This window comes from Sinocyclocheilus anshuiensis, unplaced genomic scaffold, assembly GCF_001515605.1.
Source record: "Sinocyclocheilus anshuiensis isolate Anshui unplaced genomic scaffold, SAMN03320099.WGS_v1.1 scaffold129, whole genome shotgun sequence".
NCBI classification, from domain to species: domain Eukaryota; kingdom Metazoa; phylum Chordata; class Actinopteri; order Cypriniformes; family Cyprinidae; genus Sinocyclocheilus; species Sinocyclocheilus anshuiensis.
The window spans coordinates 46,048-62,696 of NW_015537946.1; the positions used below are offsets into that span (position 1 = coordinate 46,048).

General features: G+C 36.7%; 2 pseudogenes and 1 gene segment (V, D, J or C); all 3 read left to right on the forward strand.

Moving 5' to 3' along the window:
* Positions 1 to 1,402: 1,402 nt before the first annotated feature.
* LOC107664086 (pancreatic alpha-amylase-like) lies at positions 1,403 to 1,994 on the forward strand (annotated as a pseudogene).
* A 440-nt stretch (positions 1,995 to 2,434) lies between these two features.
* On the forward strand, positions 2,435 to 4,499 carry LOC107664094 (alpha-amylase 1-like; annotated as a pseudogene).
* A 1,943-nt stretch (positions 4,500 to 6,442) lies between these two features.
* Positions 6,443 to 6,897, forward strand: LOC107664106 (Ig kappa chain V-IV region Len-like). The segment is given in 2 exon segments: positions 6,443 to 6,452; positions 6,565 to 6,897. Coding segments are annotated over 2 exon segments (339 nt in total).
* Positions 6,898 to 16,649: the final 9,752 nt, after the last annotated feature.

A 16,649-nucleotide genomic window follows, 5' to 3' on the forward strand; every position in this document is an offset into this window, starting at 1 on the left:
ACCAGGCCTTTTCACGATCGGATAGCTATCCGATCAGACAAAACGCATGAAGTGACCAGGTGTAAACAGCCCCTTAGACGAGTGGTGTCAAACTCAATTCCTGGAGGGCCGCAGCTCTGCACAGTGTAGCTCCAACCAGCTCCAACTCACACCTGCTTGGAAGTTTCTATTAATCCTGAACACCTTGATTAGCTGGATCAGGTGTGCTTGATTATGGTTGGAGCTAAACTCTAGCACTATATCAGCGAACTCACAATTACAGCTTCATTATAAATAAACATTATTTTGATATTATATGTGTAGAACAGTTTATTAAAATGATATTACATGCTTGATTATCAAATATTTACTCACCAGGGTAGCAAGTTCTTCTGGTCTTCTGGCAATTAGCAGCACAAAAATCCCATTAGGTTTTGTCATAAGATGTCAAAGCTAGTGTGCATGTCTTGAAACTCATATAGCAAAAATAATGATGAAGTTCCCTTAACCACTTTAAGCTTGTTTCATTATATGAATTAAATCATTAATTTCCAAATGTAGTTAAAGAAAAAAGAGAATGTTGGATAAAAGGAAAAACATTTTTTAAATAGGAATTAAAATAAAAAAATTCATTAAGATATAGCATGGGCAGGTGCAAGATATTATGTTTAAGTTTAAGTGTCACTGCTACATACTATTTACCACATTGTAAACGGAGACCCACCCCTAGCACTCAACCTAAACTGGTCCGAGTCTGCATTCCCATATCTCAGCCAAAATCAGACCAGCTCTTATTGTCCGTAATCGGGCCGAATGTGGCTAAATGTGCCGTGTCTCAATGCAAATCCGCACATCCAAAGCCTAGCCAAATCTGGCAACCATTACTGGGCCAGAGCTGGCTCCGCTGCCAGAACACAGCCGAGTGAGCCGACACTCAGCTGCAATTGGCCCGATTGCGCTGGCTACCTGGGTACAGGTTTTAGCTCTTAAAGTCGTAAAAACTCAAAAATAAAAATCTGTTGAAAGTTCTAGCACGTGGTTTCTGCTGCTTCAGAAACCACATGCAATTGGTGGAACTGTGGGCAGTTGAACTCAAAAAGTCTTCTTGTTTTCCTGTTTTGTTCCACCCTTTGATCCCTAAAGACACGAAACACATGGTACAATACCTTCAGACATTGCATTGCTTTCACAAGTGTACACTCTTAATGAATAACCTTAAGAAAGGTTCCACAAATAACATTTAAAATCCCTGGAACCTTTCCATTCCACAAAAAGTTCTTCTGCCTGTGGGAGGTCGGCTTCAAAGTACCACACGCCGTTTAACCCTGTTGATTCAGAAGGATTCAGCAAGTAGTTTGATTGGTCACATCTTGATGTGAGAGAGACAATCGATCTGCTTGAGAAATGCGACCGTTGTCATAGAATGGAGGGAAAACTGGGCACTCTTTGGAAGCACATCAGAAGACACATTGTCTTTCCATGTTTTGAGGTGAACATTTATGTTGATGTTGTCATCAATCACATGTGCAAATCAATTCATGGAAAGGGCACTCCTTCCAGCTGTGGATCAAAGTTTCTCTTCTGTTCCCTACTCATATTTGGACTTCAATGATGGCAAATGTAAAACTGGCAGTGGGCATATTGAAAACTACCACGATATTTACCAGGTTTATTTTCTGGGTTCTTATCCAACAATATAAACAGTACATAAATTACACCAAAAACTGTTTATGTTTTCCTACGGAAAATTTCATTGTCATTATCTTGGACAGGTCAGGGATTGTTGCTTGGAAGATCTCCTGGATTTGGCGCTGGAGAAAGACTATGTTCGAGGAAAACTGGCCGAATATCTGAACAAACTGATCGACCTGGGTGTGGCTGGATTCAGAGTAGATGCTTGTAAGCACATGTGGCCTGGTGACCTTACAAACGTCTACGGCAGACTCAAGACCCTCAATACCGACACTCAGCTGCAATTGGCCCGATTGCGCTGGCTACCTGGGTACAGGTTTTAGCTCTTAAAGTCGTAAAAACTCAAAAATAAAAATCTGTTGAAAGTTCTAGCACGTGGTTTCTGCTGCTTCAGAAACCACATGCAATTGGTGGAACTGTGGGCAGTTGAACTCAAAAAGTCTTCTTGTTTTCCTGTTTTGTTCCACCCTTTGATCCCTAAAGACACGAAACACATGGTACAATACCTTCAGACATTGCATTGCTTTCACAAGTGTACACTCTTAATGAATAACCTTAAGAAAGGTTCCACAAATAACATTTAAAATCCCTGGAACCTTTCCATTCCACAAAAAGTTCTTCTGCCTGTGGGAGGTCGGCTTCAAAGTACCACACGCCGTTTAACCCTGTTGATTCAGAAGGATTCAGCAAGTAGTTTGATTGGTCACATCTTGATGTGAGAGAGACAATCGATCTGCTTGAGAAATGCGACCGTTGTCATAGAATGGAGGGAAAACTGGGCACTCTTTGGAAGCACATCAGAAGACACATTGTCTTTCCATGTTTTGAGGTGAACATTTATGTTGATGTTGTCATCAATCACATGTGCAAATCAATTCATGGAAAGGGCACTCCTTCCAGCTGTGGATCAAAGTTTCTCTTCTGTTCCCTACTCATATTTGGACTTCAATGATGGCAAATGTAAAACTGGCAGTGGGCATATTGAAAACTACCACGATATTTACCAGGTTTATTTTCTGGGTTCTTATCCAACAATATAAACAGTACATAAATTACACCAAAAACTGTTTATGTTTTCCTACGGAAAATTTCATTGTCATTATCTTGGACAGGTCAGGGATTGTTGCTTGGAAGATCTCCTGGATTTGGCGCTGGAGAAAGACTATGTTCGAGGAAAACTGGCCGAATATCTGAACAAACTGATCGACCTGGGTGTGGCTGGATTCAGAGTAGATGCTTGTAAGCACATGTGGCCTGGTGACCTTACAAACGTCTACGGCAGACTCAAGACCCTCAATACCAAATGGTTTCCATCTGGCACCAAGCCCTTCATTTATCAAGAGGTCTCACCATCCCTTTTCTATGTTATCAACTTCTGAATAAGGAGACTTAGCATTCACTTAAATTTGGTTAATAAAGCATTAACACAACTTTTTATAGATTATTGACTTGAGTGGGGAGCCCATTAAAGCCAGTGAGTACTATGGGCTTGCAAGAGTGACGGAATTCAAACACAGTGCGAAATTGGGCACAGTGGTTCGTAAATGGAATGGAGAGAAGCTAAGCTATCTGAAGTATGTAGTAATATGTAATGAGTAGATCATATACTGTATAGTGATATCATCAACATGTCACTTGTTCTTATAATCATACTCAGCAAAGTTTCCAAGAGTTATCAGAAGTGTTTTGTTTTAGGAACTGGGAAGAGGACTGGGGTTTCATGCCTTCTGATAGAGGCTTGGTGTTTGTGGACAATCATGATAATCAGAGAGGCCACGGCGCTGGTGGAGCTTCTGTTCTGACATTCTGGGACTCTAGTTAAATTGTTAGGGCATCATCTTGTAAAAACTAAATTTGACTGTTTACTGATTGAACTGTCTGTTGCTTTTCTCCAAGAAATTTTACATTGCATTTTGCAGGCTTTATAAGATCGCTACAGGACTCATGTTGGCTCATCCTTACGGTGTGACCAGAGTCATGTCTAGCTACCGCTGGGATCGTACAATTGTGAACTGAAAGGTAATAGTGCTCTCCAAATCTGTTAATTTAAAAACTTTTAGTATTTAAACATGCATTTTAGCTATCACTACACTGATAAACAGGATTTTGAACCCCTCATGAGATTATCCAATTTCTTTCATTACACATTGACACATGACACAGGATCAGAATGACTGGATGGGCCCTCCAAGCTTTTCTGATGGATCCACTAAGCTATCCCATCAACCCAGACTCCACCTGTGGGGACAACTGGGTATGTGAGCACAGATGCCGTCAAATCAGGTAGGTGTGTGTTTTAGTCCTTCCGAATTTGGTCTTAAAAAGCAATTCTCTTAATACTGTATTCCTCGCCACAGGAATATGGTGACTTTCCGTAATGTTGTCAATGGCCAGCCTCTTTCCACCAGTTGGAAAGAGGCTGGCCATTGATCGCCTTCGGTCGATCGAATCAGATCGCCTTCAGCCGCGGAAACAAAGGATTCATTGTCATCAACAATGATGATTGGTGAGAAACTTGCAACTCTAATCCATGAATAATGAACATGTTATAATGCAAATTAGCCACAACCACTCATTAACTGGATTTGACTAATGTCCCAGGGCACTGAATGTGACGCTGAACACTGGCCTGCCCAAGGGTACATACTGTGACGTCATCTCTGGAGATAAAAGTGGGGGCAGTTGCACAGGGAGAGAGGTGTCAGTGGATGCTGATGGACGTGCCACCTTCAGCATCAGCAACACAGACGAGGATCCATTCATTGCCATTCATGCTGACTCCAAACTGTAGATTCAGTGAGGATAATATTATAATAAAGCAGAATCATTGAACTGAAATGATTTCTGTTGTCTTGTGTTTTGAATGCAGAATATAAAAGTGTTAAATTTTTTCTTGAGAAATGCTGACCCCCGTGCTTACAGTTAAAACTACACAAGGCAGACTTTTTGAATTAGCATTTTATTTAATTATGACCAAAACTGTTCTCCTTCTTCTGACAAATTCTAAGTTGTATTCACCAATTCCAAAATTCCATAATATCCCTAAAGAAATATTTAGAATCCAGGTGTTGTGAAAAATGATTTCATAGCAAATTATTTTGTATTATATAATATACCTTATATATTTAAGCATAATAAACTGTTACATCTCTGAGCAATGCAGCCATGTCCAAAACTGCCCGATTTACCCTTATATAGTGCGCTATTTTGAGTGTCAGCCATAGTGTTATAGTGTTCAAAACCATAGTGGAGATTATTTAGTGCACTTATTCAAGTGCAAAACACATGTACATTTGTCACACTGAGTGTATTATAGGTTATGGAATCAAGCACTGAAATACCTTTAGTAAGGAAAAAACACATAGGGCCTATTTGTGTTCTTTGCGTTGTGTGCATATAGAATTCAGAATGAGAGAAAGAGAAAAAAAATAAAGGACTCTGAAAGCGGGCAACTTTGTAGCCAAACTGTGCAAGAGACAGCAGAGTGATATTGTAAGCCTACAAGACAAGAACCTGCACAAGACTCGTAATGATCACTCCTGCTTATGGAGATCCAGACTTTAGAGATGCTGATATAAATAAATTTGAAGCTCATAAAAGTGCTCCTGAAAGTAGGTATTCAGAGAGTCAACACAGTATGTCAAAGGTTGGAGAGTACTGTATAAAATGGTATAAAAACATTCTGTACATGAAAAGGACAGCATTAGTCAACAGGTGGCAGTCTGGCACAAACAATATGCTGCATGTCAGAACAGTTAGCTGAAGCAAAATGATTAATATTAAGGGTTGAATACAAGTTATAATCTGTAGACAGCATCTCTGGCATGCTGTCTATTACCACAGGAGATTACTGTTTTGGAAGATTTTTTTAAGTTCTTTTTTTTCCCTTTCAGGTAGAAATTTTGAGTGATGGTGTCCGTTTGATGTCACATCCTGTTACATCAGCTGAAGTTTCAGTCTCACAAGACACTCCTCTGTCTACTCAGTCTACACTCTAGGACTCAACATGATTAGAACCATAATAATTATAGCACTGTATTGGTGGCAAGTTATCCAGATGACGTCACAGTTACCTCCATACTCTTTATATTGTATATTACTTTACTCTTGTACTCTATATTTGCACAGTTGGAGATTATGCTATTCTTTATGAACTAAAGGGGGAATTTCCCCAAATCACCTCCACGCATAATAAAGGTTCAGACTACATACTGATGTACTGGTACAGACAATGGCAAGGACAAATTATGAGACTCGTGGCATTCACAACCTCTTACAGCGATCCATATTCGGAGTCAAATAAAGCTTTGGCCAATAAAGCGGTTCCTGAGAGTGGATCTCTGACGGTGAAGAATTTGGAGGCGGATGATAGCGCCATATATTTCTGTTCAGTGAGTGAATACACAGAATATCAAACTCTGGGGAGAGATGCACAAAAAACTAAACAAAAAACGGTTGTCTTAACATACAAGAAAAAATATCAATAGGGGGCAGTGTGGTTCCATAAATGTTCACTTTATCTTTGATGCAAATCAAAAACATGCACAGTGTGAGCTGCACATCAGTCTTATATTTATCCCTGTGTAGGAAGGAATCTTATTTTTTTAATGTTTCATTCATCATTTTTTTTAGGTTTCACCATTAGAGAACCTGTAAAGCTGAGCTGTATCACCGTCCTCTCGCTTGTTTCTTTAATTTATAACAAAAGAACTTTGTAAAAAGTGCTAGCATGATGATGAACACTCTCCTTAACATATTTGTATATCTAATGATGTTGACAGGTATGTATAAACAATCATGGACTAGATAAATGTTTACTTTACATACTGTACATTATACAGATTATTTTAGTCTGAACATTAATTATAAACACCTGTTTTATTTTCTTCACAGTGGCCTGTCTTGGTAAAACTGTTCTCCAGACGCCTGATGATCTACTGAAGAAACAAAATGAATCTGCTGTGATCACTTGTACTCACAGCATACAGAGCTATGACCGAATACTGTGGTACAAACAAAGTCAGGATGTGTTGGGCTTCGAGTTGATGGGAAACCTTTTTTATGAGGATGAGACCAAAGAGCCAGGATTTGAAAAGAAGATCAAATTGGAAGGAGATGGAAGAAATAAAGGCATTCTGACTATAAGCAACCTCATGCTGACTGACAGTGCAGTGTATTTCTGTGCAGCATATTACACAGTGCTCAGAATCACCTCTGTCTGATACAAAAACCTCTTTTAAACGGCTTACTTCAAAAGCGTATATTTTATCATGTTCCTCTCCACACCTGTGGGTTTTGATTCAGTGCCAATACTAAACACAACACCTGTAAGTCTTGCTTAAAGTGGTGCTTAATATCTCGTAGTATGTGGTCAATGCAGTTCACATCCCAACTCAGAAACTTCTTATAGTCAGAAACTTCTTTCTTAAATTCTGAATTTTGCCCCACCCTGAGATCACCATGATGTCATGAAGTTACATCCTGTATTAACAACTAAAATTTGTAATCATCACAGAAGATTGTAATTTAAGCCAGCCAGCCTCAATTTAACAAGATGAGGAACATTATTCTGTTGATTCTGATGCTGCACTGCGGCCAAGGTATTCAAACTATCTTAATTAAATCATATTTAACAGAATAACCTTTTAAAATTGCTTATATACTTTTATGCTCAACTGCAGGTAACAGTGCTGTTTCACAAATTCCAAGTGTTTTAATGGCAGTAAAAAGGAGTTCTGCTCAGTTGAACTGCACACATAAAAAAGGATGCTACATTCATCCAGATGTACTGACAGCGCCAAGGACACACTATGACTCTAATCGTGTTCACAAACACTTTCATCAATCCTGACTATGGTGATTTTGATCAAAACTAATTTTCAGCCATTAAGTGGATCTCTGACTGAACAATGTGCAGTCAGATGATGGTGCCGTCTATTTCTGTTCAGTCAAACAGCACACAGTGCAGAGAACTTTCACGTTAAACAAAAACAGCTGCCATAAACAATTACAGTAACAGTCATCAATGTGATTCAACAAATGTGTCTATATTTCAGATCCTGTATTGACAGGCAGAATTTGAATAATCTCTCATAACCATGACCAGTGCACTCCCAGCCATCATTTAACATGTTCGTTGTTCTGCTAATCCTGACACTTTGTTGGAGTCAATGTACGATTATTTATCCAGAGCATTACCATGTTAAATAATACAATAAACTTTGTTATGTTGATACATAAATAAATAAACAATTACAGTAACAGTTATCAACAGGGGGCAATGTGATTCAACAAATGTGTCTAAATTTCAGATCCTGTATTGACAGGCAGAATTTGAATAATCTCTCATAACCATGACCAGTGCACTCCCAGCCATCATTTAACATGTTCGTTGTTCTGCTAATCCTGACACTTTGTTGGAGTCAATGTACGATTATTTATCCAGAGCATTACCATGTTAAATAATACAATAAACTTTGTTATGTTGATACATAAATAATTATTAATAATCATCATTTCTCTGCAGGTGCTTCCAGTGGAGATGGTGTTTCACAGCCTGGCATTCTTTGGACACTCCAGGGGGATTCTGTCCAAATAAACTGCACACACAATAAGGGTGTTGACTACAGTCAGATGTACTGGTACCGGCAGAGAAAAGGAGAGCGTTTGAGCCTCATTGTGCTTACAAAAAGCTACGGGGATCCAGACTTTGGAGATTCTGATCAAAGTAAATTTGAAGCGGATAAATCTGTTCCCGAGAGTGGATCTCTTACTGTGAAGAATGCACAGCCAGATGATAGCGCCATGTATTTCTGTTCAGTGAGCAAACACAGTGTGTCAAAAAGTGGAGGCAGATGTGCAAAAACATCTCGTACACAAATCTTCAACCCAAATAAAAAAATGAAAGAATATACCATCCAAAAGGGGGCACTCTGGTACAAGTAAACAGTAGTCTTCCGTACAATGTCTTGTTGAATGAAAGCCAATGGTTTCCAATCAGAGAGATGCATTTAAGAGAGAAAACTAAGCTGCCACCCTGACATCACTTCCTTCATCCCCTGTATTTGATTCATAGTGGAATCATTCAGCAGAGAGAGAGAGACAGACAACATGATTAATGCTCGCTGTCTCTGTGTTTCTTTCTTTATTCTGTGTCTTGTTGCAGGTAATTGTTTTTAGTGCTAGTACATTGTGTAACTGAAATCTGTGAGACATCATCACATCAATATATAGTTTAACCATTAATATTTCTATCTACAGTCAGCATTCTTGGTCAAAGTGTTGTCCAGACTCCTTCTGATCTCCTGAAGAAAGAAAATGAATTTGCTGAGATCAAATGTACAAACAATGTACAAAACTATGATGTCATACAATTGTACAAACAAAGCCAGAGCATCATGGACCTTCAGTTCATGGGATACCTTAATATTAAACAAGAGATCAAGGAGACTAAATATAATGACAAGATCAAACTGGATGGAGATGGAAGAAATAATGTCACTCTGACTATCAACACACTCACGCTGACTGACAGTGCAGTGTATTTCTGTGCAGCATATTACACAGTGCTCAGAATCACCTCTGTCTGATACAAAAACTCCGTCCCTGTTACACGATTATCAGTGACTGCACATTCACTCCCACTTTGCACCTGGACTAGTGGTTCAGTGATTATAATGCATGCAAGTAGCTTAGCAATAAATAAACAAGGGAATTTAAAAGGTTATTATATCAACGTGTCTTTTGTTATTAATAATTAATGATTTCTGAAGGGTTTATCACATGTTTAGCATTTGACAAAACACTGAAAAAAATAATATGAGTGGTGTTATGCTTCTCTTCATCAAGTAGTGAAGCATCATTTTTAGTTCTAGAGTGACTGCACTAGTCAAAAGGCATTTAATATGGCGTTATTTTAATGAAAAATGTCGAGAGCGCATTATTGTAGCGCGAAAGCACATTAAGACAGAACTATTTAGATATGGGTCAGATGCACTATTCCCTAAACCAATATACGATTTGGAGACCAAATATAACACTATAATGAATTTTTCATATTTGCCATAACATTACTACATTCTGTTCTATGGGTTTAATGCATTTGCGGACAACGTAATTACATGTAACTGTCATACAACTGTATATTCACTGTTTTAGAGGAGAGTCCCATTGAATGTGTAGCTAATATTAAGTGGATTTTCAGGAAAAAAAAAAAATCTGAACTGAACAAACACTGGATTAAAAAAATCCATCATTTACATCTATTTTTGCATTGCCATCATACCAACTGAGAATTTATTGCAATGGTTTTAAATTCACTTGAGGTATCTGACATATTATGACATAACATTGATGTTTTATATGAAGTCTTTAGAGCCATAGGCTATAATATGTTGTTTTTAGATAAACTGCTCAGAGACCAACCAGTTGGACAGAGGTTATATGTACAAATCATCCAAGCACCCAATTCCTAGCCTAAAAGAGATATAGTAAAACAAAGTAGCTACAATAACCAGTTTATGTTAAAACAAAAATACAACAATAAAAAATCAAGGAAAGACCCTGCACAAATCTGTTTTGAGACTAGGCTACTTTTTAAAAGTGCATAATGATAACTTTTGACAACGTTTAATTCAGGTGCGAAAATAATTAATATCTAGCGCTTGAGAGAGATTTTGCTCGCGCATTATATTAATGTGCTTTCGCACTACAATTATGCGCTCTCGACATTTGTCATTAAAATAACGCCATATTTAAAGCCTTGGTGATTAGGTGAAAGCATTCTGTGATCACATGAGCAAAGATTGACGATTTTTAAAAAAATATAACTATTCACTCACTTTCAACAGGTAATTTTTTTATATTAAAATGTGTAATTATCCATAAACTCAAGTTAATCTATATTTTATATGATCGTTCAGATGTTGACATTTCTCTAAGTCCACACAAGTTCATCTGTCTGTAAGAATAAGAGCAGCCTACAACATTTCTCAAATTACAGATGAAATTAACTATCAGACTTGATGTTATACACTCTAAAAAAAAATGGTGCTATATAGCACTAAAAGCGGTTCTTTGGCTCGTAATGAAGAAACTATTCTTTGTAAAGCAAAAAAGAGGTCTGCGGTTATGGACAGCACACACAACAAGTGCTGCAAGACAGCATCCAGGAGAGAAAATGAGCATATAGTATATCCACTACTGCTTATGGAGATTCATTCTTTGGAGATGTTAAAAAGTAAAAATATGAAGCTCTTAAAAATGCTCCTGAAAGTGACAATGGTGACAATGGCATGCATTACACTCATGTCAATAGCTTGAGTGCTGTACAAAAACTTAATAAAATGGCACTGACAATAATAGTCAACAGGTGACAGTGTAGCACAACTAATAAATGGCACATATACTACACAAAAATATACAGTTTGATAATATGACTGAATGCAGTAAACTCTGCATAGGGTACTACTTAAGAATATAATATTATTATAGATCCATACAAAATACATCTGGAAACATGTTTTTAGTGTAGAACCTTACAAAACAATCAGACATCCTTGCTGCTAAATACATAATTCACAGTTTCTCTTCTCCAAAAAAATTCAATCACAAAATTATGAGTCAGAGTTTCCTTACTATAATTACAGAAAATACAAATACAATTGTCAGCACACTTTACAAACTTCTATTCAAATAGAGTAAACTTGAGTTGTCAGAAATTCCCTTTGGTGACATCACTTCCTCCATTGTCTATTATTTCATCAACTGTAATTACTCACAGCAGAGTCACATACTGTAGCACAGGGAAACAGCATGAATAAGATTCTACTAAGTTTCTCTATCACATTTATGTGGCTTACAGGTAATAATGTATTTTATGAAGTGTTTATTGATTTTTTATCGCAACAGCTGCATGTAAATCATCTTTTATTGAAACTTTATTATTAATTCTTTCATTTATTTGTCTCTTTGCAGCTTCCACTTTTGGTAACATTGTTTACCAGACTCCTTCTAAATCAATAAAGGACCGAGACGAATCAGCTGTGTTCATATGTACACACAATATAGCAAGTTATTTCCAAATGATGTGGTACAAACAGACCCAGGGCACCCTGGGATTTAAACTAATGGGACACCTTAATGGTGAAACTGATCAAATAGAGACAGATTTTAAAAACAAGATTTTTCTGAATGGAAATGGAAGGCGTAACGGCACTCTGACAATTAAAAACCTCAGAGTGGATGACAGTGCAGTGTATTTCTGTGCAGCATATGACACAGTGCTCTAAACTCCCACTGTCTAATACAAAAACTGGGCACTGTTACACTAATGGTTTATCAGCAAAAGATCCAGCCTTTGCTTTCTAACTATATTTGTGGCTAAATTTGGATTCTTTGTCAATAATGAGCAATAATGGGATGTTGGTGCAAAAGGAAATATTCTTTGTACTAGTGTATTACTCTGGATAAGCACGTGATTACTATAGAAAGCATCATTATTACCCACACTTACTAATATTAATGATTGGTAATTTGCACAAACCCATTAAATTGAGGTTGGATTTATTCACAAGGCTTAATAATATCATAAGGGATTTATTTAATTCCCCATATTAAAGATTCACTATAATTCTGAGTATCACATATTTGTATTAGATTTTTTTATTATTATTAATAATCAGAGCTTGGAGTAATAATATACATATTTTATGTTCATGCGGTATTGTTCATTACTGTTACAACCTATGATGTCATATCCTGTTCAACAACAGCTAGAGTTTGAATCATTTCAAAGGTTGGGACTCACTTTCCCACCAAAACTCAACATGACTAGGGCTATTATTACATTGATTCTGTTACAGCACTGCAGTCAAGGTATGTAAAATTTCAACATCGCCTCCATAGCAGCTGAAACAATAACCTGACATTCTTATTAATTTAATTTAATTTTGTCCACAGGTATTGTGGGTGGAGATGATGTCATTCAAGAGCCTAAAATTATTTGGGAACCAAAGAACGGTTCTACTACTTTGAACTGCAAACACAATAAGGGTATTTCATACTACCAGATGTACTGGTACCGACAGCGTCCAGGAGAGACTATGAGGCTCATTGTATTCACTACGACTGGTAGTAAACCAGACTTTGGAGATGTTGATGAGAAAAAATTTGAAGCTCAAAAAAGTGACGCTGAAAGTGAATCTTTGAAAGTGAAAGATCTAGAGCCAGACGACAGTGGCATATATTTCTGTGCAGTGAGTGAACACAGTCTGTCAAAGGCTGGAGACTGCTGTACAAAAACATTCTGTGCATAAAAAGACAATGACAGCATTAGTCAACAGGTGGCAGTCTGGTATAACCAATATGCCACATTTCAAAACAGTCCAGCTGAAACAAAACTATTAGAAGTATCACAGGTACAAGTTACAGTCTATTGACACCATTTATGGCAATCTGTCCATTATCACAGAAAATAACTTCAACCTCAAGTTGTAAAATAATGTGTTTGTAGAATAGTACAAATAGACATCTATAGGTCAACTATTTTAATTAAAATGCAGAGTTGGAAGTGCCAACTCAGTTTGGCCATGAACCTTATGAATTAACATTATTGGGGCATTTTGTTGTGTGATCTAAAGAAAGAAGAAGAAGAAGAAGAAGAAGAAAAAAACACCTGAAAACAAAAAATTTACAAACAAATTGAAAACAAATTCCGTTTAACCTCCAGATGGAGGTGGTTTTGTTTCCTGCTAGCATTTGCCAACAACTGATTTAAGATATTACATTCTCATGTGTAAAAGAAATGTTTCTTAGGGCAAAAGGGATGCACTTTAATCACAATTTACATAATCAATACATGAAGCTGCATTGAATTTTTAATTAAATTATATTAGAGGTGGTATTTTATACTACGTCATATAAACACAGAATATATCTTTGAAATAACTTGGTTCATTTTGTAAAAGTTGATGAACAGCCAAAGAATTATATAATAAATGCATTGTGTTGCATTGTGAGTGAGTGCATTTAGCCAATAGCCTACAATTATCATCAAAAATCATCAAGATTATATTACTCTTTTACTGTGTATTGTGTAATTCAGTTAATTATGGTCAGTATACTGTAAACACACAGTATATTAAATTCTGGGGAGAATTGTACAAAAAAACAAACAAACAAAAAAGCATGTCTTAAATAAGAGATGTATTATTAACCAACAGGGGACAGTGTGGTACAAATTTCAGCCTAATTACAATACAAAATAAATGTCTGTTTACATAAAGTGATGTTTAAAGCAAAGAATTTAAGAATTGATCCTTAATTTCATTATCATTGTGAATTGCATATCAGATTTGATATTTATGTGGAACTCATTCTGTCTAGGTTGAATCTTATTTTCCCCATTTTATTTCTTTTCTCTCAGGGTTCACCAGTTAGAAACTTGTATAGCTGACATCACTTCCTCCTGCTTGTGCCTTTAATTGCACAGAAGGAAAAACTTGAGCAAAGAAACCATGATGAACACGTTCCTAAGCATATCGTTGGCTCTAATTATGTTTAAAGGTAATAATAAACAAATATGCACTTCACTTTTACAATGTACACATCGTTTTCGTTTAAACATTATTATAAAGAACTTTTTTTTTATTTTCTTCACAGCGGCCTGTCTTGGTAAAACTGTTCTCCAGACGCCTGATGATCTACTGAAGAAACAAGATGAATCTGCTGTGATCACTTGTACTCACAAGATACAGAGCTATAACCAAATTTTGTGGTACAAACAAAGTCAAGACTCATTGGGCTTAAAGTTGATGGGGTATCTTCATTATAATAACAAGAATAAAGAGCCTGAATTTGAAAATAAGATCAAATTGGAGGGAGAAGCACAGACAAATGGAAATTTGACTATCAGCAACCTCACGCTGACTGACAGTGCAGTGTATTTCTGTGCAGCATATTACACAGTGCTCAGAATCACCTCTGTCTGATACAAAAACCTCTTTTAAATGGCTTGCTTTAAAACCGTATTTATTCACATTCCTCTCCACACCTGTGGGTTTTGATTCAGTGCCAATACTGAACTCAACACCTGTAGGTCTTTCTTAAAGTGTTGCTTAATATCTTGTAGCATGTGGTCAATTCAATTCTCATCCCAACTCAAGAAGTGAAGGAAGATAATTCTTAATTTCAGAATTTTGCCCCACCCTGAGATCACCACTACCATGATAATGATGTCACATCCTTGTATTAACTTAAATTTGAATCATCACAGAAGATTAGAATTCAACCAAGCCGGCCTCAATGTAACAAGATGAGGAGCATTATTCTGTTGATTCTGTCGCTACATTGGGACCAAGGTATTTAAACCCATAACACAATATTAGAAGAATAACCTCTTGAAATATTCACAGAAATATTGTTATTTTTCTCTATATCAATTGCAGGTAACAGTGCTGTTTCACAAATTCCAAGTGTTTTAATGGCAGTAAAAAGGAGTTCTGCTCAGTTGAACTGCACACATAAAGGATGCTACATTCATCCAGATGTACTGACAGCGCCAAGGACACACTATGACTCTAATCGTGTTCACAAACACTTTCAGCAATCCTGACTATGGTGATTTTGATCAAAACTAATTTTCAGCCATTAAATGGATCTCTGACTGAACAATGTGCAGTCAGATGATAGTGCCGTCTATTTCTGCTCAGTCAAACAGCACACAGTGCAGTCAACTTTCACAAGCGTTAAACAAAAACAGCTGCCATAAACAATTACAGTAACAGTGATCAACAGGGGGCAATGTGATTCCATAAATGTGCAGCCTGTTTGTCCAAATTTGCTGTAATATGTATAACTGACTCACATAAATGTTGCATCAAATACTGTCTAGTTAAGAAAAGTGAGTGGATCTTTTGCAGCGTTTTACGCATGACACAGTGGTCAAAAAGTCAGTTAAAAAACAAACAAAAAAATCTTTCCACTGCCATCCTCTCTTGTCTTTTAAAGCAAAAACGGGTGCAGTGTGAATGGCCCCTTGAGACTGCAATTTGTTCTATGTAGAACTGATTTTATTTACAATTTTGTGTTGTCCTATTCTTGTCATGTTGAAGAAGAAGACTGACAGGTGTATCATTTTTTTTCTCAATGCATACCTGCTAATATTCTACACATACTGTGTTGAGGATGGGAGTAATAGTATGAGAACTGACTTTTAAATATCCACTGTATGCCATTCAGTCTCCTTGTAAATGTTTATCTTTGGCAATTTTTTAAATGGAAAAAAGTTAATAAATTAAATTATCAGCATGTAAAAATAATGAACATAGTGAAAAATTAATATCGATTTCAGAATTTCTTAGTATTTGGTATATTCCACGTTTGCTTTAATGACAGCATGCACTCAAATAGGCACTTCACAAGCTCAAATAGACATGTTATAGTTCATTTTGAGACTTTCAATTGTAAACGCAGTAGAATGTGTAAGGAAAAAAGAAATTGGAAAATGATTTGAAACCACCAAAACTACTTTATATGGATTAAATTTGTATTTTATTTTATTTATTTATTTATTATATGAAATATATCTATAACGATCACAGGCTGCCAGGTGCAGTTCAGGTGTCAGAGGCAGATCATGAGACACATTTCAAGACACGAGATTTTTGGGGATGTGTACTCTCTTCCATCAGAATCATTCTCTGACCAGCACAAGACAAGATGATCAGAGTTTACTGGGACTCACAGGTATTATTTATATTTGAGTAAAAAAAGTAAACCTTATTATACAAATATCAGTGATAATATTTATCCATTATATAATAGAGTAATTTTCTACTCAGGCTCTGTCTTCAGTACTAAAGTTCATCAGAATCCTCCAGTTCTATATAAAACAAAAGGAGATGATGCACAGCTTGAATGTCAGCACAGCATATCAAGCAACAATGTGATACTCTGGTACAAACAAACCCCTGGCCAGG